General features: G+C 42.7%; 1 protein-coding gene across 8 annotated transcripts in view; it reads right to left on the bottom strand.

Moving 5' to 3' along the window:
- The window catches only part of myo3a (myosin IIIA), a 51,681-nt gene extending 36,250 nt beyond the window's left edge, over positions 1-15,431 (bottom strand). For 7 of the 8 annotated variants that reach the window (XM_056434465.1, XM_056434467.1, XM_056434466.1 and 4 more), the window contains exons 1-3: positions 15,407-15,431; positions 13,941-14,124; positions 11,839-11,973 (exon numbers count right to left, since the gene is read on the bottom strand). In XM_056434465.1, the coding sequence (XP_056290440.1) occupies positions 11,839-11,973; positions 13,941-14,124; positions 15,407-15,408 (321 nt within the window). In that variant the 5' untranslated portion in view covers positions 15,409-15,431. Of the gene's footprint in view, positions 1-11,838; positions 11,974-13,861; positions 14,125-15,406 lie in introns of those variants that run through there. The other variant, XM_056434472.1, reaches the window with a different exon arrangement.
- Between the last annotated feature and the right edge of the window lie 9,525 nt (positions 15,432-24,956).

Raw genomic sequence — 24,956 nt, 5'->3', positions numbered from 1 at the left:
GAAACCATTAACCATGCATCTGGCCAAGAAGTACCATAAGGAAACACGCAAATAAAATTGTTAAAGCAGGAAAATAATTATAAATATGGAAACAAACGTTGTCAGTAAATCATAAATTCAGTCCAACAAACAGATTTCGAGTACAAAATATATTCAAAGAGACTTATATATATATATATATATATATATATATATATATATATATATCAGTTGCATCTTGGTGAAACATAGTGCTTTTCTTTTTAAGAGATACTGAGCCTCAAGTCCCATATCCTGTGAGGTGAGGGAGGGCGCGTCACTCGCCATCTTCCTTCCATCGTATCTTTTTTATGTAATAATCGCTCGTTCTTGTGTAATTACACTAATTTTCCCGCACTCGTGAACTGAAAGCTTAATTAGGCAACAGACACGGCGGTTGTTTAGGATGAGGCTCCGCCCCCCCGCAGCGAGCGCACCAAACACCACGAGGCAGAAACCGTTCGTGATACACAACGCACACGCCGCCGCCGCGTTGACACAACTACAGGACGCTAATATTCACAAAATGGCAGCGCAGCATGGGGGCGCATCGAGCAGCACGTATTTACCTCAAATGGTTAAATGGAAGTAGGGCAGTGCATTGAGTCGTTGCATCATGGCAATAATAGATAAAATAATAAGAAATATTACTATTACGCCTCTGTGAACCTTCCTCTCCAATATTAGCGTCAAATATTCATTTAAAGAACAAAACAATAGTTGATTTTAGAGATTGTAAGGTTGTAATAGGTTATTTTGATTAAGTACATAGAGGAAGTATTATGTTTTAAATGAATACATATAGAAGGATATTATAAATAGGTAATATAAGGAAGAATATTATGATGACTGTATTATGAATGTATTGTGAAAGACACTGTTTTCTGTTTACTGTAATAACTGTATGTAATGATACATGTAGAGGGCAAGAGTGAATGTGTCTATGAATGCCGCATGGGAATGAATGATGGTTTATTGTTTCAGAGACGTCGCATGAAAGGGAAGCCGGTTGAAGTTTGAGACGTTACTTCAAATCGGAGATTAACATGCTGGACTTTATTTGTGAAGGGGCTTTTTACTCAGCTGACCAGAAGTGTGACATTCGACACCAGGGTCGTGACGTTTGACCTAAGGATCGTGATGTTTGACCCCAGAGTCGTGACGTTTGACCCCAGGGTTGTGACGTTTGACCCCAGAGTCGTGACGTTTGACCCCGGTGTCGTGACGTTTGACCCCAGAGTCGTGACGTTTGACCCCAGGGTCGTGACGTTTGACCCCAGAGTCGTGATGTTTGACCCCAGAGTCGTGACGTTTGACCCCGGGGTCGTGACGTTTGACCCTAGGGTTGTGACGTTTGATCCCAGGGTTGTGACGTTTGACCCCAGAGTCGTGACGTTTGACCCCGGGGTTGTGACGTTTGATCCCAGGGTTGTGACGTTTGACCCCATGGTCGTGACGTTTGATCCCATGGTAGTGATGTTTGACCCCAGATTCGTGACATTTGACCCCGGTGTCGTGACGTTTGACCCCTGATCCTGATTTGCATCGGGCACGAGACGGCCAGTCTTCTGAACTCTTTCAAGACGCATCATTTCATTACTAATTACTGAATTAATTAATTACTGTTTTTTTCCACTCTCAATTGATTGACTTATCAGTCTTTAAACTGTCAGAAAATAGAGAAGCGTCCAATATGACATCCACTAAACTGTTAAAATATAACAACAATAACATTTTATTTACAAACAGGAAACAGCTCAAATCAGCAGTTACATTAGATTTTACTTTATTCATCTCCAGGGGGAAATTTCTTGAAGCAGTCGCAAAAAACACGTTTAACAAATATACAATACAATCAAATTAAATAGCAGGGCGTCTTACATTTGAGGGCACATCACATTTAAATCCTCTCATTCGAAACAAACGACTACAAAAGTCTGTTTTCGTCATCGTTTTAGTTTTTGTATTCATTTGTTTTTGCAGTCGTATTGTGTCTCTTGAGGTTGTTTTGTATTTCTTTGTAGTTGTTCGCATCTCTGTTGTTGTTGTTTTTCTCTTTGTCGTAGTTTATTCGCCTCTTTGAGGTTGTTTTGAATCTCTTAGGAGGAGATTGTATCTCTGTTATTTGTTTGTTTCTCTTTGCAGTAGTGTATGTGCCTCTTTGAGGTTGTTTTGTGTTTCTTAGTAGTTTTTTGCATCTCTGGTGTTTTGTTTGTTTGTTTCTCTTTGTCGTAGTTCATGTGCCTCTTTGATGTTGTTATATTTATTTGTCGTAGTTTATTTGCCTCTTTGAGGTTGTTTTGAATTTCGTAGTAGTTGTTTGTGTCTCTGTTGTTTGTTTGTTTGTTTGTTTCTCTTTGTCGTAGTTTATTTGCCTCTTTGAGGTTGTTATATTTATTTGTCGTAGTTTATTTGCCTCTTTGAGGTTGTTTTGTATTTCTTTGTAGTAGTTTGCATCTCTTTATGATGGTTTTACGTCTCTGTTGTTGGTTTCTCTTTGTCGCACTAGTTCTCGTCATTTTGTGAGTCTTCGGAGCAGCTTTGCGTCTCTTTGTGGTCGTTCTCTGTCTTTCTGTATTCTGATTGAATTTCTGACTTTAAAATGAAAGCATTTCACTGACACCCAGGAGCCGTACAAGCACCAGGGTAGACCAACAGACCAATCAGAAGTCTTCGACCTTGACCGAGCTCTGGCATAAGTTGTCAACACCTTGCCCGGCGCGTTGTCTCTCCGCCTCTCAATCAACCCGTCCATCAGGAGCCGAGGCCTGTGGCCGGATGCACGGCGTGTATCGGCTGCCACACTCAAACCTGCAGCTGAGCAGAGAACACCACCGAGGCGTCTGACCACCAGCCTGACGTCAGTCCACACCACCGCTGCCGTATCACCTGTCATCATTAAATTACACCAGACAGACAGATTCATATTGATGAGGCCCGGCGGCCTCCATTTAATGACTCAAACCTCTGCAGAGTGAGAATGAGACATGAAACCTTCCGAGATGGTCTGACTTAAATCTGATTCATGGTTAAACCGGCTTTCCTAAGATTTCGGTCGGATGTTTAAACACAATTTGGGTTGTCTCTCCACAAGTAATTCCTCTGCTGAACTATGATGATGATTGTTGAGTCGATGAGGATGAAGGAAACAGCCGAAGAGTTAGAAGCTGAAGACAAATTGGGCTGAAATGGCCAATATGGAGAGTAAACGCCAATTCCGCTGTATGTTATTAATATGCGATAAGGCAGCGGCAGGATGGGGGCCGCTGGGGGGGCTCAAGATGGGTGGGGCCAGGCCCCGTGGCCTTCTATCGGCCAGCTGCCACCAACTGCTGGAGATCTCGGTGGCATTAGAAGTAGATTTAACACAACAACTCTGCCGGTGTTCTGGATCGAAATCAAAGCAGAATATCCCGAGATCGGCAAAAAAGCTCTGAGACCTGCTTCCATTTCCAACATATCTGACGGCAAGAACTGAGTTAGGGAGCAGACCGGACATGACACACGTCGGGTGTCATTGTCTCCTGTCACTTGTTTAGATATTACATATTACATACCTCTTCTCAGCTCTTTATTTTTCCATCCCACTGTCCATCTTTTTACTCTTTTTAATGGCTATACTAGCCCATTGCACAGACTGTACTATTTATATCACTTTGCACACTGTAATATCTGTATACTATCTGTATACACCCTACTCCCTGTGAACATGTTCTCCCTATGTGTATTGTTTTTCTACTGTGATTCTACTATGATTTGTGTATGTATGTTTGTGAGTTAAGTTAAGTATATAAGCTACTGGATGACCTAAATTTCCCTCGGGATTAATAAAGTATCCATCTATCTATCTATCTATGTATTTCGTCATATTTATTACGTCATATTTATTACGTCGTATTCATTACGTCGTATTTATTACGTCGTATTTATTACGTCGTATTTATTACATCATCTGTATATCGTCATATTTATCACGGCATATTTATTATGTCATATTTATCACGTTGTATTTATCACGTCGTATTTATCACGTCGTATTTATTACGTCATCTGTATGTCGTCATATTTATGACGTCATATTTATGACGTCATATTTATTACGTCATCTGTATATCGGCAGATTTATTACGGCAGATTTATTATGTCATATTTATTCGGTCATATTTATGAGATCATATTTATTACGTCGTATTTATTATGGCATATTTATTATGGCATATTGATTATAGCATATTTATTACGGCATATTTATTACGGTATATTAATTACGTCACATTTATTACGTCATATTTATTATGGCATATTTATTACGGCATATTAATTACGTCATATTTATTACGTCATATTTATTAGGGCATATTTATTACATCATATTTATTACATCATATTTATTACGTCATATTTATTACGGCATATTTATTAGGTCATATTTATTACGTCATGTTTATTACGTCGTATTTATTACGTCGTATTTATTACGTCATATTTATTACGTCATCTGTATATCGTCATATTTATCACCCACACTGTGACGGCCGGTCTGTGAAAATATTGTCTGACACGAGGACCGCTGATCTGAGGTACTATCCTAAATATGGGCTGCAAAATCACTTTATTTTGAGGAAGAATTACTGTTAGGGATGCCAAAATTAGAATTTTCCACCTCGGATGTGCTTAAAATGTAAATAAAACGGTCTGCTGAGATCCACGTCTTTCGTCTTCACCGTGAGTTTTTTCTCTCCGTGTAACAACAAATCGTAATTTTCAAAAAAAGAACTGAATACATTGAATACCGAGTGACATATTCTCCATTTCAAATGAGCTCAGGTGCTCGTTTAGTCATGTAAATCAAATCCGGCGATCAAAGACGTTGGAAAAGAAGTGGATGAAACAAACGTGAAGATGAATCGGACCCCCGACTCAGTCCTTACATTTCAGTCAACTATCTTTGATGTGCGTTTCCTCGCCAGTCTAAATATCTCCCGACTGATTATTGGACATGAGCCACGGCGTCGTGTCTGCACCCCTCCATGTTCCCGGCTGGCCTCCTCGTGTTACTGCAGGTTATCGTTTACACGAGCTGTGTCCACTTTCGTTTAATGAAAAGTACAAACGCCGAATAACGTTGTCAACCTCGTTGGCAATTAATGGGCCGGATTAGTCGGGGACGGAGACTGATGAGGGTAAATAAAAGCAGCGGGGGGGATTTTCACTTTTTTGGAAGGTGGCCAACAAAAGAAAAATAATATATGTGGGACAATGAGAGAAGAGGAAAATAAGAGGAAGAAGTCAATAAAAATCAATCTCTGGTTTAGAAGGAGATTTAAGTGAAACAAAAGGGGAACGCTAATGTGCGTATTTAGTTTCACGCGACCAGCTTTGCGTCCTCGTCTTTCTTCCACTTCTCCCTGTTGGCTGGGTTAACGAGTCCAGTGTTATATTCCTGAAACATGGCGAGACAATACGGCCAAAAACCACAGTGTGTTTATTTATATAATGCTTGTTGTGGATATGCATCGCAATTTTTGATGATAATAATAATAATGGCGTCCGGTCTGGACGAGGCCCACATAAGGGGGGGCGGGGCGGGCCGATGAGGCCCAGGCAACCGCGGTCAAGCGAGGCCCGGCATCAAACACTAAAGACCTCTAGTGCGGACACACCCGGAGGACGACCCGCACAGAAACATGAAGGAGCCATCTGGAACCAAAAACGGTTCTTCAGAGTGATGCCAAAAAAGAACCATTTCTGGTTCCACAAAGAACCTTTCAAAGCAGGGTTCTTTAAAGAACCATTTCCTTAAGGAGTTCTTCAAATAACCTAGAAAGGTGTCTCAAAGAACCTTCAAAACATGGTTCTTGAAGGCACCATTTTTGGTTCCATAAAGAACCTTTAAAAGAAGGGTTCTTTAAAGAACCATTTCCTTAAAGAGTTCTTCAAATAACCTATAAAGGTGTCTCAAAGAACCTTAAAAAATGGTTCTTGAAGGCACCATTTCTGGTTCCATAAAGAACCTTTAAAAGAAGGGTTCTTTAAAGAACCATTTCCTTAAAGAGTTCTTCAAATAACCTATAAAGGTGTCTCAAAGAACCTTCAAAACATGGTTCTTGAAGGCACCCTTTTTGGTTCCATAAAGAACCTTTAAAAGAAGGGTTCTTTAAAGAACCATTTCCTTAAAGAGTTCTTCAAATTACCTATAAAGGTGTCTCAAAGAACCTTCAAAACATGGTTCTTGAAGGCACCATTTTTGGTTCCATAAAGAACCTTTAAAAGAAGGGTTCTTTAAAGAACCATTTCCTTAAAGAGTCCTTCAAATAACCTATAAAGGTGTCTCAAAGAACCTTCAAAACATGGTTCTTGAAGGCACCATTTCTGGTTCCACAAAGAACCTTTCACACCAGGGTTCTTTAAAGAACCATTTCCTTAAAGAGTCCTTCAAATAACCTAGAAAGGTGTCTCAAAGAACCTTAAAACATGGTTCTTTAAGGCACCAATTCTGGTTCCACAAAGAAACTTCCACACCTGGGATCTCTAAAGAACCTATAAATGGTGCCTCAAATGAAAGAAATGGTTCTCCAGTAGGTGATGGTTCTTCGTAGAACCACAAAGCCTTTTAAAGAACCATTTAAGAACCATTACTCAAATAAAAGACTTTTCTCAAAATGTGTGCACACCTTCCAAGCTGTCAAACCTCCAAACACATTTCGTGTTTTCATTTATTTCCATCACAGACATTTCGATGTAGCTCCCAGTCCAATACGCCGACAGGTAAATCTGTACAAGAAGCTTTTCAATCAAACCTTTTTCTAATCTCAACACTTTCCATTTCCCGTTAACTTTCTTCCGTCAGAGCCGTCAGACGAGCTCCGGGCGTGCCGTCGTACGGCTTGTTATTCGGCGACGATTCTCCGCGGCCGCTCTCCCGTGGCGGCGTGTTTAATGTCGTGCGACAGAGACGGTTTAAGCAGCGCTGCAGAGACACTGGAACTCTTAAAGATGCCAACAGTTTTGGACCTGATAAAAGCCCTTCATGCCCAGTTACTTCTTCCATTTCCCAGTGGCTGAGCCCATTGCTTTGTCTTTTTTCAGTTTTTCCTGTATATAAATCTCTATAAAAGAGTCAGTCTCCGTAACACTGATGCATTTTTTTTTTTTTTAAGAGATTCCTATCAGCTCCAAACGAGGAGTTTCTGCCTTTTGACAGCAATAACACATTTTCGTGAGTATTTTTATTTTTTTTAAACATGGTGATGATGCTGGAGGTGTGATAACATATTGGAAAAGACGAGATTATGATGATGAAGCATGGTTTCCCAGCAGGGATCAGCAGCTTTTCCATGTCATCACCTAACTAATATAATAGCTCAAGTAATATTTTTGCCTTTATCATCTCCTCGTGATACTGGCCACCTCTTGCAAGATCGCCTACATCCTCATCATGTGATTCTACCCCTGTAGTTTAATATATCACAATATCATATCATCAATATGTGGTCATGTTTTTTGTATTTTCTAAATAAAACCTGTAAAAATGACGTAGGCCATTATTTTAGGAAGGTGACGATATAGTTCCCACCTAATTACTCCTTCTACGAGCAGTAATATTTACACATGTTAGTAACAACGAAGCAATAATACAAGATCAAGCATTCAAAAGAGGCGCAGAACAATGCAATTTTACATTATTTTATGTCTGCATCATGAAAGATGGGATGCATCTTGAAGATGAGCTCTGAGTGGTCGCACTAATCAGAGGCCTTCATTTAGCCGGCTCTCTCTGGAGTTCCCAAATTGACATCCGCGTCCAAATCAGGTTTTTTATTTCCAATTAGAGGATAAAACTCGGCCGTGGCTTTATCTTTGAAGCAGGAAGAGGCCGTCGTACATGAAAGCTTCGCTCGTCTCTGCCCCGCATCCGCCGTCATAAAGGAGCTGCACTACAGAGGCGAAGCCAAGGGCTCGCAGACCCCGATGGGAGGCTAACGAAGTAAAGGATGCAATTCGTGTGTATTCTGTTTCCTAATGAGCGGCCCGCTGTCGGTGCAGCGCTAAAGGATGGGAAATTACAGTTCATAAAGGCAGAGGACATCGTAACCATGGTGAACGAGCAACCTGCTTTCCTCAGTGTTAAAAACCCATGTGCATCTACTTCAAGCACACACACACACACACACACATACACACGCACAGCCGCTAAACTGTCAGGCTGTGATTTTCAGCCTCAGGATTAGCTCAGATTTGGTCTGCTGATTTTTGCAAGAGAACATTTAGAAAATGGATCAAACCACAGAGGAAAACCATCAAGTTCTCTCAGCTTTGCTGCTTTGTGGCTTTTCTCAAAATAAACGAGATACTCAGGAACCAGCACGGCCGTGTGTGGCACCCTGAAATATGTTATGTCACATATCTTACCGATTTATTACGACTGTGTCCATTTCTTATAATTTACTTTGAATGTGTGCTTAATGTTAAATCATATGTTGTTCCTATATTTGAGAGCGTTGATCACTTGTGTACATACTAACGAGAGAGGGATGTCTCTTTAAGAGAGCACTGCGTCTTTAAAAGAGCGCTGTCTCTTTAAGAGAGGGGTGTCTCTTTAAGAGAGCGCTGCCTTTTTAAGAGAGGGGTGTCTCTTTCAGAGAGCGCTGCCTTTTTAAGAGAGGGGTGTCTCTTTAAGAGATTGCTGCCTTTTTAAGAGAGGGGTGTCTCTTTAAGAGAATGGTGTCTCTTTAAGAGGGCGCTGCCTCTTAAGAGCGCGCTGTCTCTTTAAGAGAGGGGTGTTTCTTTCAGAGAGCGCTGCCTTTCTAAGAGAGCGCTGTCTCTTTAAGAGAGGGGTGTCTCTTTAAGGGAGCGCTGCCTTTTTAAGAGAGGGGTGTCTCTTTAAGAGAATGGTGTCTCTTTAAGAGAGCGCTGCCTCTTTAAGAGAGTGCTGTCTCTTTAAGAGAGTGCTGCCTCTTTAAGAGCGCGCTGTCTCTTTAAGAGAGGGGTGTTTCTTTCAGAGAGTGCTGCCTCTTTAAGAGAGCGCTGTCTCTTTAAGAAAGGGGTGTCTCTATAAGAGAGCACTGCCTCTTTAAGAGAGCGCTGTCTCTTTAAGAGAGGGGGTGTGTGAAGGGCAGGTGCGGTAAGCAGGCTGAAGACAACACAACGTATGTTTGTGTTAACCGGGAACTTGTCAAATAAAAGTTTCAAAACAGAAGAACGACGTGTTTCTGAACATTTCATTTTGAGGGGGCGACACGTGCAAAATAATAACCGCGCGCATCCGATCCAGCTCTTTGTTCCCCTGCGATAATTATTCTGCGTCTTCGACATGTGAGACAAGTAGATGTGACCACTGCAAAAGGTCGGGAGGAAGGACACGATGAAAAGGGAAAGAAACACAAGCTGGAGAGGTGAAAAGCATCCACTGGGTTTCCGTAACAACGCCGGCGCTGAAGCAAAGCCGACCGAGCTTAGATTACTGGAATATGGACACTCTGGATAATGGAAGTGGGACCAGAACCATGCGCAACACGGTGGGCGGAGATTTATTACAAGGCGCTGAATAGACTTAAATATGAATGCCATCTTATTACAGAGGAAACTGGAATCGCAGGATGCGCACAAACGAAATAAAACAACATTTGTGATGTGATTTTTCTTTTTTTCATGTGTTTTTTTTACTCCGCCCCATGAGTTTCTGCTCTGTGGGGACGGGGCTTTGAGCCGGCGGTTGGGCCGTGCAATGGACCCGGGAACATGGACATTTATGTTCTATCGTCTCGGGGCTCGACGCTAACGCTGCCGTGCATAATGGAGCTTATGATAAAGTAAAAGTATAACATTGAGACTTTTCAATCAATGCAGTGGCGTGAATTCAAATCTTTGGCTTTGTGCTTTACGCCAAATGCTGACATCAGCATTATAAAATGCACATTTTTTGCACCTTGTGTCGACTACGGTTATTTGGATTTTAGCATTTTTAGCATGTATAACGTATAAGTATCCACCACTAAGAACCACTGGGGCTCAAGGGAATGACTTTTTTTTGTGTGGAGATAATATATGTTAAAGTGTTCCAGTGGAGGGGAAAACCCTGCCGGTGACATCATCAGAGTCATTGGGTCACGGAGGTTTTCGGGGTTCAATGATCGTCTGTAGCTGACAGCCGATTGGATGCTGAGATATTTCAGTCATGGACCCGATTGGTGGATGGACCGACCCCCCGGAGGACCTGTGGGCCGTGTGTACTGGTCTGTGCTGCCCTCCATCGTGGCTCATGGTCGGGGGGGCCTCACATCCCACCGCCGCGTCGGGCCCCGCAGACACGTTTCCTCCTCTGAGGTCGACCTCCATTACTTTTCTGTCACCAAGCTGACATTTGAAAAAGGAAATGAAATATGAGAGATGGAGAGTCCTGGGGGGTTAGAGGCTTGTTTTTCTTTTTCGATGTCAAGAAAGCAGCAGAAAGGAATAAACGATGGACCGCGACCAACTACTGTACTGTTCACCGATCGGACTGTTTCATACAAAGAATATCTACACATCTAAAAATACATTGGTATCAAGACTCTGGTAGTAATTTAACCTATAAAATAACCTCCACCCAGGTCCCTGGACCTCTCCTCTGGTCACTGGACCCCTCCCCTAGTCACTTGACCTCTCCTCTGGTCACTGGACCTCTCCCCTAGTCACTTGACCTCTCCCCTAGTCACTGGACCTCTCCCCTAGTCACTTGACCTCTCTCCTGGTCACTGGACCCCTCCCCTAGTCACTTGACCTCTCCTCTGGTCACTGGACCTCTCTCCTGGTCACTGGACCCCTCCCCTAGTCAGTTGACCCCTCCCCTCGTCACTTGACCTCTCCCCAGGTCACTTGACCTCTACCCTAGTCACTGAACCCCTCCCCTAGTCACTGGACCTCTCCTCTGGTCACTGGACCTCTCCCCTAATCACTGGACCCCTCCCCTTGTCACTGGACCTCTCCCCTAGTCACTTGACCTCTCCCCTAGTGACTGGACCTCTCTCCAGGTCTCCAGATTAAATTGCTGACAGAAGCAGAAAAGCTCTTCATGGAGTTATTAGCCTCTTATAACACATCTTCATACCTGCAGACGACCTTTCCTATACAGGAGGTCACAAGGTCATCGGGTCTCACTGAAGCAGCAGCCGTCTCCAGAGCGCCGCCTCCTTTTCCGTTTCAGCCCGCCGATCACATCTGGGCCCGTGCCGCGCTGCAGGAGGCGTTACCGACTGACACGCTGCGAGTTAAGCTCCACCCCCCCAACACAGCCACGTGGCGACCAAATCCCCCAGGAGGCCCATAAGTCAACTCCCAGACTGCCCTCAACCCGTTGCGTAATCCTCGGCCCTACCTGGCGGCTGCTGCGTGTACCTGGCGTGACGTGCTGCGTGACCTTTGACCTGCCCTCATACGCTCATTACCTTCGCATTGAAAATGCGGAAGGTTATGTTTTGATCGCCGTGTATTTATTTATTTATTTGTATGTGTGCGTGATATTCGCATAACTCAAAAAGTATTAAACCGAATCGCATGACATTTGGTGGGATGATTGGTTATTATCCGGGGACCATTTGATACGATTTTGGGATTGATCGGGTCAAAGGTCAAGGTCAAGGTCATGAAAAGGTTGAAATCTTCTTTTTACCATTGCACGGTCAATCTTTATCCAATTGGCATGCAACTAATGCCAAAATGTGGCTGCGGCGAAGGTATGCGCTCTACCGAGTGCCCGTTCTAGTTGTCTATGCGGCCCCCACCACACAGGGGAATGTCACTGGAGGTCTCGGTTTAGGGTCTTTTTTTTCGCGGTCCTACCTCCAGCACCAGCCACAGCTGGTCACCGCATTTCACGTCCTTCTTGTAGTACATCCCGAAGAACTTCACGACGTTGGTGTGGTCCGAGAGGGCCTTGAGGATGTTGTACTCGGCTTCGATCTCCTCGTCGATATCCTAAAGAAGAAGAAGGAGAAGAATGAGAAGGAGGTCAGTTGAGAGTCGCCAGCCATGTGCACATTTGGTGATGCTTCATGCCAGAAGATATCCAGAAAGAACGAGAGAGGCAGAGGAACAGTTGTGATGATTATTACAGAAATTAAAGCATTTTAATACCTTTTCTCTGTTAATAGACTTAATGCAAATCTCTTATCCAGCCTCATATTTTAATATCGTTGTAACAGAGCGATGGATATTCTCCTCTATCTCTATCCAAGATAAGGAGTAATGGCTCCAGTGCTCTGTTGCTGCTCTTCAGGACGCTTAATGACGTCTCCTTCACTGACTCTGGAGTTTAATGTGGGTGAAAAGGGCAAATCTTCATAATAATGGTACTTATGGGATGGTTTTTTGAATGAATGTTGCAGCCGTACTGTCTGTTTATGATATGATATGATATGATATGATATTCCTTTATTTGTCCCGCAGTGGGGAAATTTCAAAAATCAGAGCCAACAAGGCCAATTCAGGCCAACAAGCAACTTTTCGGATGCCTATTTAATTTTAAACAAAGACAAAACTATGTTAAGTATGTTGTGTTCCATGTGACTGAAGGAGCAGTTCTTCAATACAAGGTGAACATATGTTGAGATTTACAGGCGTTATTTATTGAAAGGGTCAAGTAGAACTAATATGACCCAATAGACACATCTGCAGTGGAAGTATGTGCATAATACTCAAAGATATATTCCTCGTCATTTTATCCTCTTGCGAATTCCGACCTTTGACCCCCCCCTCCACCCCCTTCGTTCTATAATCACTTCAATCTCGAGAATTTCTAAAAAAAGATCTTCCCTCTGGGGGTCCTGAGGTATTGGGTTCACGGGTGGACGGATGAGCCCCCGAAAGATAAACAACAATAAACAACAAACAACTCAACAGACACTGAACGCAGCCTGAGGACACACACGTCTGACGGTCTGGACGTGGCAGATCAATATCACCGTGTCAATCAATCACACTTTGGTTTCAGACTCACGGTCCAGATAGTGCAGAACATTAAATAGAATAAAATATGTATGAAATCACAATTAAAATACATAGAACTGCGTGTGATTTGTAAATGATATTATATATATAATTCATGTATCCTAAATAAAAATATATAGTGAGACAAAAACTCTTTAAATTGAAGTAATGAGGCGAAAACAGGCGGTAACAAGCTGCAAGAAGAACAGTCGTGAACCAGAGCGAATCTGTGTGTGTTCTATACAACCAGAGGAGTCGCCCCCTGGTGGTCAGGAGAGAGAATGCAGCTTTAACACATGAAGCATAGACTTCTATACAACCAGAGGAGGTGCCCCCTGGTGGTCAGGAGAGAGAATGCAGCTTTAACACATGAAGCATAGACTTCTATACAACCAGAGGAGTCGTCCCCTGGTGGTCAGGAGAGAGAATGCAGCTTTAACACATGAAGCATAGACTTCTATACAACCAGAGGAGTTGTCCCCTGGTGGTCAGGAGAGAGAATGCAGCGTTAACACATGAAGCATAGACTTCTATACAACCAGAAGAGTCGTCCCCTGGTGGTCAGGAGAGATAATGCAGCTTTAACACATGAAGCGTAGACTTCTATACAACCAGAGGAGGTGCCCCCTGGTGGTCAAGAGAGAGAATGCAGCTTTAACACATGAAGCATAAACTTCTATACAACCAGAGGAGTCGCCCTCTGGTGGTCAGGAGAGAGAATGCAGCTTTAACACATGAAGCATAGACTTCTATACAACCAGAGGAGTCGTCCCCTGGTGGTCAGGAGAGAGAAAGCAGCTTTAACACATGAAGAATAGACTTCTATACAACCAGAGGAGTCACCTCTTTAAATTTACAGATGCTGAAAAAATTTTACCGGTAAAGGGCCACGGGGGCCGTGACTCGCCGGCCTCCGCCGGAGGCATAAACGGCGTGGCGGGAGGACGTGAACTCACGTGGACGGGATCCAGGATCTTCACGGCCGCTTTGCTCCCGTCCAGCTTGTTGAGCACCTTGTAGACCTTCCCGTAGGTCCCCTTCCCGATGGTCTCGATGATGTCCCAGGCGTCGGTGGGATCCGGAAAGTTGTGCAAGACGAGCGATTTCCCCGATTGTGGAAACATCTTGAGGAGAGATCTCCTGTGGAGAAGAAGAAGAAGCACGCGGGGTCACGGTGGGAACCTGCAGGGAGCGTATTGATCCAGAAGAGATCGGCTGCAGGAGACACACGTCCACAAAGGAAGACGAGAAAGGTCAACACACCTGAAACCTGATATATGTGTTTAAAAAAACAAATGTATTACCTTTCTTTAGATTCTAAATGCTATATTTACCTTCGCATTGAAAATGCGGAAGGTTATGTTTTGATCGCCGTGCATTTATTTATTTATTTATTTATTTGTATGCGTGTTACTCGCATAACTCAAAAAGTATTAAACCGAATCGCATGCAATTTGGTGGGATGATTGGTTATTATCCGGGGACCATTTGATTAGATTTTGCGATCGATCAGGTCAAAGGTCAAGATCAAGGTCATGAAAAGGTCAAAATCTTATTTTTACCATAGCGCGGTAAATATCTATCCAATTGGCATGCAACTAATGCCAAAATGTTCATAATTCAATGCCCAATCTTGTGATATGCGAAGGTATGCGCTCTACCGAGTGCCCATTCTAGTTAATGTTGTTTCTAGGCTTGCCGCAGCTTCGAGCTCACACGACGAGGTGCTGGATGCAGGTGAATGGGTCTTTAGGATGGAGTTCTGCAGAAAATAGCCCCTAAAAAATGAAATGAGTCAGCATTTTTGCCCTTCCTGTTCCATTGTCAGTGGGTTTTTTCATGTTTTTTTCAGTCAGATGTCTGAAATGAGGTCTGTGGTTAACACGAGCAAAACTGGATGCAACTTTTTATTTGTTGTTATACATTAGTAAATACTTTTACATTTAAATACTACATTTGTTAAGGAAAGGAAAGTGGCCTTTTTTGTCGAGGGAGCCAGTGCAATGCTTAAAATAATATATTAAAAAAGCAAGACACACACTGATGCATCATAGTAGTTAGTAAGTAAGCTTTCTCTCATTTAATAGTTTAAAGTATCCGATACCTGCAACCGCAGAATTTTACAATCCAAACAACTCTCGATGCATCTTTAATTTCTGTGTGTTTTTTACTTTTAGAGCCAATTCAGCAGAGTTTACATTTTACAATACAGAGGTATTTGTGCATTTTGGACCTTTGACAACACAACACTATTAACACAGGTTTATTAACTGCAATAAAGGGGGGGGGGGGTGCAGTCAGTCCTCGTGGAAAGGAAAGCCGTGATCAGTCCTTCACACACGCACTGGTCCTCTCCCCTCGACCCCGAACATCCACAGAGACACGAAAGCCAGGAGCAGAAAGCAGAGTACAACAAACTTACATGGTTCTTCAAACAGGACTTGAATCATTTGGGGGGGGGGGGGGGAGGGGACAGTTAATCCACTCGTGTGCAAAAGAGGTCAGCATGGAGGCGGCGGCGGCGGTCCGGCCTGGGCCTCGACTGTGAGAGTGTAAACCACACAGAGGAGGAGCTAACGCGAGCTAATCTCACTAGCAACCACCAACACACACACTCACCCACCCCCCCTCCACGGCTTCAGAGTTGCCATTGGAGACCATCTCTAAGTGGTATAGAGAAGACACGACGGGATTAGCGGGGAATTAGCCGCCGCTGCAGCGTGAGCCTTTCCCCATATAGACGGCCATTCACGCCGCGCGGGGCCTCGCCATTCATCAGTCGGCGCTCACTCTATTTACGTTCCAGGGAGATGACCTGTCGGGTTCACTTCCCGACTCTTGTTTTTATCTTAGTTTGGATTACCGAGGTGATATGAATCCACACACACACACACACACACATTCAGAAAGTTATTAGCAGTCGTTGTCTATGCAGAGCGATTAGCGTCCATGTGACAGTAATTACACTCGCGGTCCTACTCAACATAAAGTCCCTAAGTAACCTGCAGACGTGTTCAATAATGCAGGACAACACGAGACCGGAGGAGGAAACCGAAGGACTCGCACTGGACACCTCTGGCGGGGACTCGGCGACCCCTCGGAGGAGACGCTTATCCACGGTTATCTGACCTCGCCCGCCGGCCGGGTGTCACCTTTGAGGTCATTTGGGTCGGGGAAGTGTCGTCACGTGCACACGTCACGAAGCGCACATGCATGACTCGGCGTGTGAGAACAGATGAGGAGAAATAAAATCACATTTTTTGACACTGGAGAGCCCCAAAGATGAAGTGGGTTTGAGAGAGGTGTGAGTGACGTGGCTGCTTGAAGTTCTGGAAGGATCCATTTGGCCTCAGAGGGGGGGGTGGGGAACCCGACGTGGATTAATCCGTGACGCTGACCGACGGGTCAACGTTTCGGCTTCAGGCGCCTGGTCAACGAGCCGAGATAATAACAGATGGAGTGAAAACTAGAAGATAACGTCTTCTTTCTGGTTTTACAACATGAAAACAGAATTTAAAGTAAAGTAAAGTTGTTTTCTTTCTCAAACATTCGTCACAACACGGGCGGTCAGGTCGAGGATATTTAGAAAAACACGACATCCTTCAGGTCTCCGTGGTGATATGATTTACTCTGATCATAACATTACGCGGTCTATGTGATGATTAAATGAACATTATTATATTTAAATTCACTGACCTTTGATGGATGATGGTGAGAGGAAAAAAGAAAACAGGGACACATGGATGGTACTAGTCGAGAATAGATTTAGACACATAGAAACATGAAGAACACACACACCTGAACAGAGGTAAACACACACACACACGCAGCTGCTATGTGCTGAGCCACTCCCAACGTTTGCAAATAGAGAATTCAAATGAGGCAGCCGGTGAAACGTGGACTCGATTATTCTTTTTTAAGGCCGGACAAACAAATGTTGACATACAAGTTTTCGAGCATTAGAAGCCAATCGAGCGAAACAAAAGGGTCAAAAGGTCATCGTCATACTTACTCATGCTCGAGTGTCAGTGAAGCTCCTCTCCTCCGTTATGTAACATGCATTGAGAATATAAGGAGCGTGATATTGCGGTTATGAGGCTCACAGAATTAGTTTAAGTCATTATTTGTAGCGTGAGGATGTCCAGCTGCAGCCGGTGTGGATCGGCCCGGTGGACGCCAACGGGCGCGAGCGGCGAGGCACGAGTCAGGTGCAACAGGCCGAGGAGCTCTGCCTCTGTGGCGTCGGTTAGCGGTGTCCCGTTGCACAGGGCCCCCCCGGGGGAGAGAGGGGGGGGGCGGAGGGCCGCTGTGGGGCCGAGCCAGAGCCCGACCGAGAGTTCAGCTCAGGGGAGGCCTCTGAAGCTCGGATCAATACAGACTGTGGCATTTGTATTTTTTACATCAATAATTCATAAATTGTTGCCACTGATTTAAAACAAATATTTGTCAACAAACCTGGCAACCACTTAAAAGGTTAATAATACAAACAGACCTGTAAAATATCGCTAACAAACAGTTAGCTTGCAAACATGGATGCTGTTAGCAAACACTACTAAACATATATATTTATATGTATATATATGTTTAGTAGTGTTTTTATATGAAGTTATATATACAGGACTGTCTCAGAAAATTAGAATATTGTGATAAAGTTCTTTATTTTCTGTAATGCAATTAAAAAAACAAAAATGTCATGCATTCTGGATTCATTACAAATCAACTGTAATATTGCAAGCCTTTTATTCTTTTAATATTGCTGATTATGGCTTACAGCTTAAGAAAACTCTAAAATCCTATCTCATAAAATTTTAATATTTCCTCAGACCAAGTAAAAAAAAGATTTATAACAGCTGAGTGTTTGTCAAGGCTCAGGAAACCCTTGCAGGTGTTTCGAGTTAATTAGACAATTCAAGTGATTTGTTTAATACCCTACTAGTATACTTTTTCATGATATTCTAATATTTAGAGATAGGATATTTGAGTTTTCTTAAACTGTAAACCATAATCAGCAATAAATCAGAATAAAAGGCTTGCAATATTTCAGTTGATTTGTAATGAATCCAGAATGCATGACATTTTTGTTTATTTAATTGCATTACAGAAAATAAAGAACTTCATCACAATATTCTAATTTTCTGAGACAGTCCTGTATATATATATTTAGTAGTGTTTTTATATATATTTATAGAAATATATATATATTTATATGTTTAGTAGTATTTTATATACATTTATATATTTATACATAGATATATGTTTAGTAGTGTTTTTATTTATATATATATATACATATATACATATATGTATATATATATATGTTTAGTAGTGTTTTTATATATATTTATAGAAATATATATATATTTATATGTTTAGTAGTATTTTATATACATTTATATATTTATACATAGATATATGTTTAGTAGTGTTTTTATTTATATATATATACATATATACATATATGTATATATATATATGTTTAGCAGTGTTTTTATATATATATATATATGTTTAGTAGTGTTTTGACATTTATTTATTTATATATATATATATACATATCTTTCGTGTTTATACATATATATATATAGTAAATGTTCAGTAGAGTGTTTAGATTTATTAACATATATATATATATATATATATAGTAGTGTTTGCTAACAGCATCCATGTTAGTGAGCTAACTATTTGTTAGCGATATTTTACAGGTCTGTTTTTATTATTAACCTTTACAGTGGTTGCCAGGTTCACAAATATTTAGACATTGATTGTAAGCGTTAATCTGAGTTATGAAAACATTTTGTTTACGCTAATAATACCTGTGACAATTATAATGTTAAAATGCCTCGTCATACCCATTGACAACCTCCTTGTGTTGGAGAAAAGTGAAATGTCTCACGCAGCTGCGACTTTCACGTCAAATTATTGATTCTGCTCAAACTGTCAGAAACTAATTGCTCAGGCGGTGAAGCTGTTTATTTATCCTGCAGAGGAACAGACGCCTCAGAGAGTGTTTCCCATAAATACTCACAAATATGTAATCAGACACATCTATTGTCATGCAACAAAGCATATTGGATGACTGTATTCAACTCATTGTTCATCATCTAGTTATAACCCACATCTAGCTATATATATATATATATATAAATACATATATATATGTATATATATATAAAAATACATATATATATGTTTCTATAAATATGTTTACATATATATATATATATGTATATATATACCTATATATATATATTTATTTTTTTTTGTTGTTGAAGTTATTACAAGTTACACATTACCAGCCAACAAAAACTTTTTAAATAAAATGACACAACAGCATAACAAACCATCTAAAGAACAATCAGAAGGGATAAAAACACGGACATAAGTCAAACATAAATCATCCTCCTCCATATTGAACCTCCTATAAAAATTGTATTTATATCATTCTTACCACCATTTTATTTTCAATTCATGCCGGCTACTTATTGAATGCCTCCCATGCCCCCCCCCCCCCCTCCCCCCAAGGAGGATTATGTAAACACGCTCGCTACACAGGAAGCCGGACACACCGACAACCAACGCGACAAAGAAAACTCAATTGCAGAGCGGGAAACCCCCGATTACATCCGTCACAACCATTACGTCATAAAAAATGCAATATATTGCTGACTAGTCGTTTTCTATTGTTCTGGCTGTCGTCAACCACATTAAAAAGTCCGGTTAATACGATCCGATGTGCTGGTATCTTCCCGTGCGTGGAGCTGACTGATACTTCATGTGTGGTTGGACGGTCCGGTCCCGTCTGCTGAAAACCGACCCCGGCCGGGTCCAGTTGGTCATCCTGTTGAAGTCACCTTTCAAGCTCTCCGCCCGCCCGGTGGAACATGACTCCGGCCTGCAGGGAAGCGTCGAGCACTTTGAACTCTTTCGGAGGCCTCGGCGGCTGAAATATTGATGCCAGCTGCTCCTGCTGTGCTTTTTTAGCCTTTTGCCTCTCGGCTGGAAACCGAAACTCACAGGCGCTTATTTTGGTGCATTTGTTTGTTAAAATAAAACATTTCTGAGTGAGTTTGGGATCTTTCCGAGAATTCAGACGGCGGCCGAAACGTCTCGGGGGGCGATCGTCAGAAGGTCGTTGTTGACGTGGCGTGTGGAGTCAAACTGCTTCTTTTTTTAATATTAATTTTCTGATTTATTTTTATTTCAATTTAGGATAGGAATTCATGAAAATGTTTCGCTTTTACCTATACCTTTTCAGTCTTTCTCTTTTGTATATTATATAGAATAATATTGTATTGTATTTGATTTGATTGACTGCATAAAATACACAAACAAACAAACAAACAAACTGTAAAGAGATGCTTCTCGTTTCTTAACGAGGCCGTGAAAGGAAAGGAAAGTGCATCCTGGTATCGGGAGTCATCGGGGAGAGGAAATGAGAAGAGGTGGAGGAAGACACCCGAGAAAAAACTCTATCAAACGGACGAGGAGAAGAGGGAATTATTTTATTTTTTCTAGAGGACCAGTGGGTCCAGACTGGGCCATGAAGCCTCGTCAATCAGTCGGCATTAGGGCCCCTGGTAGCCAATCAGAAATATCATGGCCAGTGATGTCTCTGTCCAATAAAATAAAAGTATCACCACTCTGTTCCCTCAGGCTCGTCTTGCAGGCTCGGGCCGACGGCAGCGAACCGACCTCCTCATTTCCTGCTCCGCTGCTTTACAAATGGCTCCTTGAGGCTGAGCCGTGACGGCGGGTGGGGGAGGGGCACTGATGGGGCCATAATGGCAGTGTGATTAGAGTGGGCAGGGGTCCAGGCTGGACACGCCTCCTCGCCTCCTGCCCCCCCATAGATACACACACTAAATGATCATTTTGGATGATCATTAGTTTTAATGGAGGCCAGTTGGTCGCTGCACCGCTTGAGTCCAGACTAAAAAACAACCATCGGATGGATCGCCTTCACATTTAACAAGGTATTCGTGGTTTCCAGAGGATGAACCCTCGAGAAGTTTGTGATCCCTCGACTTTTCCTCCATAGCGCCACCATGAGGTTAACATTTGTGTTCTTTCTTTTTCTCTACGACAACTATCGGATGGATCGCCTTCACATTTAAGAAGGTATTCGTGGTTTCCAGAGGATGAACCCTAGAGAAGTTTGTGATCCCTCGACTTTTCCTTCATAGCGCCACCATGAGGTTAACATTTGTGTTCTTTCTTTTTTCTCGATGACAACTATCGGATGGATCGCCTTCATATTTAAACAGATATTCGTAATTTCCAGAGGATGAACCCTAGAGAAGTTTGTGATCCCTCGACTTTTCCTCCATAGCGCCACCATGAGGTTAACATTAGTGTTCTTTCTTTTTTCTCTTCGACAACTATCGGATGGATCACCTTCACATTTAAACAGATATTCGTAGTTTCCAGAGGATGAACCCAAGAGAAGTTTGTGATCCCTCGACTTTTCCTCCATAGCGCCACCATGAGGTTAACATTTGTGTTCTTTCTTTTTTCTCTTCGACAACTATCGGATGGATCGCCTTCACATTTAAACAGATATTCGTAGTTTCCAGAGGATGAACCCTAGAGAAGTTTGTGATCCCTCGACTTGTCCTCCATCGCGCCACCATGAGGTTAACATTTGTGTTCTTTCTTTTTTCTCCATGACAACTATCGGATGGATCGCCTTCACATTTAAGAAGGTATTCGTGGTTTCCAGAGGATGAATGTTTGTCCTTGTAACGGATCCTCATAGATGAATTGGCGTGAATACTTACTGCTGGTGGAACTCTTTTATTTTCTCTCTTTCGGTGAATAAACATGAATTAAAACTCGGAAACAATCACCGCCGTGTCACCACAGTCAGCGTTGGCCTCATACGGGTCCATTAAAAATATTAAACTTTAATAAAATGTGAATCTGTCAATCTGTAGCCGAACCGTCTGGTTTGCCTTTTAACATCAAATAAGAGCGAGCTTCCTTTTAACCGATCTTTAACCGAGTTCACGGAAGTCTCATGCCACATATATGGAAATGTTGGAGGAGAACCCGCGGGCCAAACGTGTGACGTGTTACATAAGCGCTAATAAGCTTCAGGTAGCCGACGGCGAGCTTCTGGCGCTCTGGACAGCGTGAAGACTCGTCCTCCGTGTGGCCGCGTGATGATGTCATCGTCCTGGTGCACACATGCTGTACAGCAGGCCTATTCAACTAGCGGCCCGCGGGCCGGATACGGCCCGTATGAGTTTAACTACGGCCCGCAAGACTGCCTGCAAATCAGTATAGCTTCGTAAGAAAAAATAAAACTGACGGACACGCCTCTTTTATACATTGAGACATCTAACCCAGAGCCATTGAGTTTCACTGTTGCCTCAACCAAACCTGTATGGTTACATCTTTATGTTACGCACCCGTGTTGGTTGCCGGTGTTACACCCCTACTGGTTTTCAAACCTACTGGTTTTCAAACCTACTGGTTTTCAAACCTACTGGTTTTCAAACCTACTGGTTTCCCTACGCGTGCGTTGTGTTCTCTTCACATCTGCAGCGGGGCTCTGTCTCACTCACCAGATTCGTCACACATTCACAAACATATTGCTGGAGATCTTTAAGCCACCGTTCATATCCATTTCGGCGATTACGATTGTATAAGTGAGCAGCGCATCACAGCCACGTATGTAGAAATACATTTTCGAAAAAATAAAAATAAAAAGATCGCCCGACCTGGTTTCGATCCCTTTCACGCAAAAGGAGTCTGCACTCAAAGTCATGCAGTCTGTGCGCTGCGCCACCAGATATTAATTTCAGCTCAAGTAATTTATATATTGATGCATTAAGTCACATTTCTTATGTTTTCATGGGAACAGTTTGGTTGAAGGGATCTGAAACAACTGGTTACCTTGAGCGGATATTTACACTTTGAAACATGTTTATAGTGATGCTTGTTCGCAACACTTTTGCCACACAATACCGACGCATTTTCGTGTGTGACTGTTTACCTGTGGAAATATACATTACTGTTTTTCATTTTTAGCCATTATTTGATCAATATTCTGTGCGGCCCTCACACCCCCCGTGATTTTCTTATTCGGCCCACTTGCTACTGAAGTTGAATAGCCCTGCTGTACAGGACGTCCCTCTTTGAGTCGATGTGATCTTAACCACATTAAGCGTGAGAACGTCTATTTACATACGATTAGAGATCTTTACATGACATTTGGATTTAAATCGATTGAGAATAAAGCAAAACTGATCTTTTGGTCTCTCAAACACACACAAACACACAAACACACACAGACACACAAACATAGACAAACACACACAAAGACACACAAATACACACAAAAACATGCACACACACAAACACACAGACTAACAAACACACACAAACACACACAAACACAGGCACACAAACACACACAAACATAGACAAACACACACAAACACACACAAACATAGACAAACACACACAAAGACACACAAATACACACAAAAACACAAATACAGGCACACAGACACACAAATACACACAAACACAGACAAACACACACAAACACACAAATACAGGCACACAAAGACACACAAATATACACAAACATAGACAAACAAATACACACAAACACACACAAACACAGACAAACACACACAAAGACACACAAAGACACACAAACACAGACAAACAAAGACAAACACACACAAACACACACAAAGACACACAAATACACACAAACACACACAAACACACACAAACATAGACAAACACACACAAAGACACACAAAGACACACAAACACAGACAAACAAAGACAAACACACACAAACACACAAATACAGGCACACAAAGACATACAAATATACACAAACATAGACAAACAAATACACACAAACACACACAAACACAGACAAACACACACAAACACACACAAACACACAAATACACACAAACAGACTAACAAACACACAAATACAGGCACACAAAGACACACAAATACACACAGACAAACACACACAAAGACACACAAATACACACACACACAAACACACACTGACTGCACAGAAGGCTGGTTCCTCTCTCTCTTACTCAAAACGTAAACAAAGATAAATCGTTCGCGTCCTTCGCGTCCTTCGCGTCTTTTGTGTCCTTCGTGTCCTTCGCATCCTTCGTGTCCTTCGCGTCCTTCGCGTCTTTTGTGTCCTTCGTGTCCTTCGTGTCCTTCGTGTCCTTCGTGTCCTTCGCGTCCTTTGTGTCCTTCGTGTCCTTCGCGTCCTTCGTGTCCTTCGTGTCCTGGAGGAACCGACCTTGACTTGAATGAATGAATGTCGTTTGAAATCAAAGCTCATCAGCCAATCGGTGGGCTCCCTTTGTGCTGCAGTGGTGAAGGAGAAGCAGCAGATCATGAAGGTCGATCGATTGATCGATCAGGGAGTCTATTATTGAACACAGTGTCATTGTGTGTGTGGGAATCGGCTCCACCGATTGGACCCCGCGCCGCCGTCGTGAAGGTTTCCACCGAAGTCGCATCTGTGTTTGGTTTTTTTTACGCCATCGGGGCCCAAAGTCAGAGATCACTTCGAGGAGATTTAAGGAGATCGTCGACGCCTCCGAGTCGCCTCCCCGTCTGCGAGGGCTGATTGAATCAGTCTCCCGATGAGGCGTTGTCGGGTACGCGGCGCGAATGCCCGACGGGCCCCGGCGGCGCTCGGCAACGACCGGCTGCCATTGTGGCGACTCGCTGGGCCGTGACTCCCCCAGCTGGGGGAGCAGTGATCGGCTGATAGAAGGATCCAGAGAGGACGCCGTCGGCACGACGACCGACGGGTCATTTATATATTCTGACCTGGCGACCTTCATCGTGACAATGTGTGTGTACGGGAGTATTTTGGGACGCTTCGATGCTGCTTTAGGGGCGGAGTTACGGGAAAACGCTGTCATCCATCTTCCTTTTTTCCCCCCCTTCAGAGGACAAAGCAGCGT

The sequence above is a fragment of the Pseudoliparis swirei genome, chromosome 16 (genome assembly GCF_029220125.1).
Source record: "Pseudoliparis swirei isolate HS2019 ecotype Mariana Trench chromosome 16, NWPU_hadal_v1, whole genome shotgun sequence".
NCBI lineage: Eukaryota > Metazoa > Chordata > Actinopteri > Perciformes > Liparidae > Pseudoliparis > Pseudoliparis swirei.
Note: the sequence above shows the minus strand (reverse complement) of the source record. Positions and strands in the feature narration are given on the sequence as shown.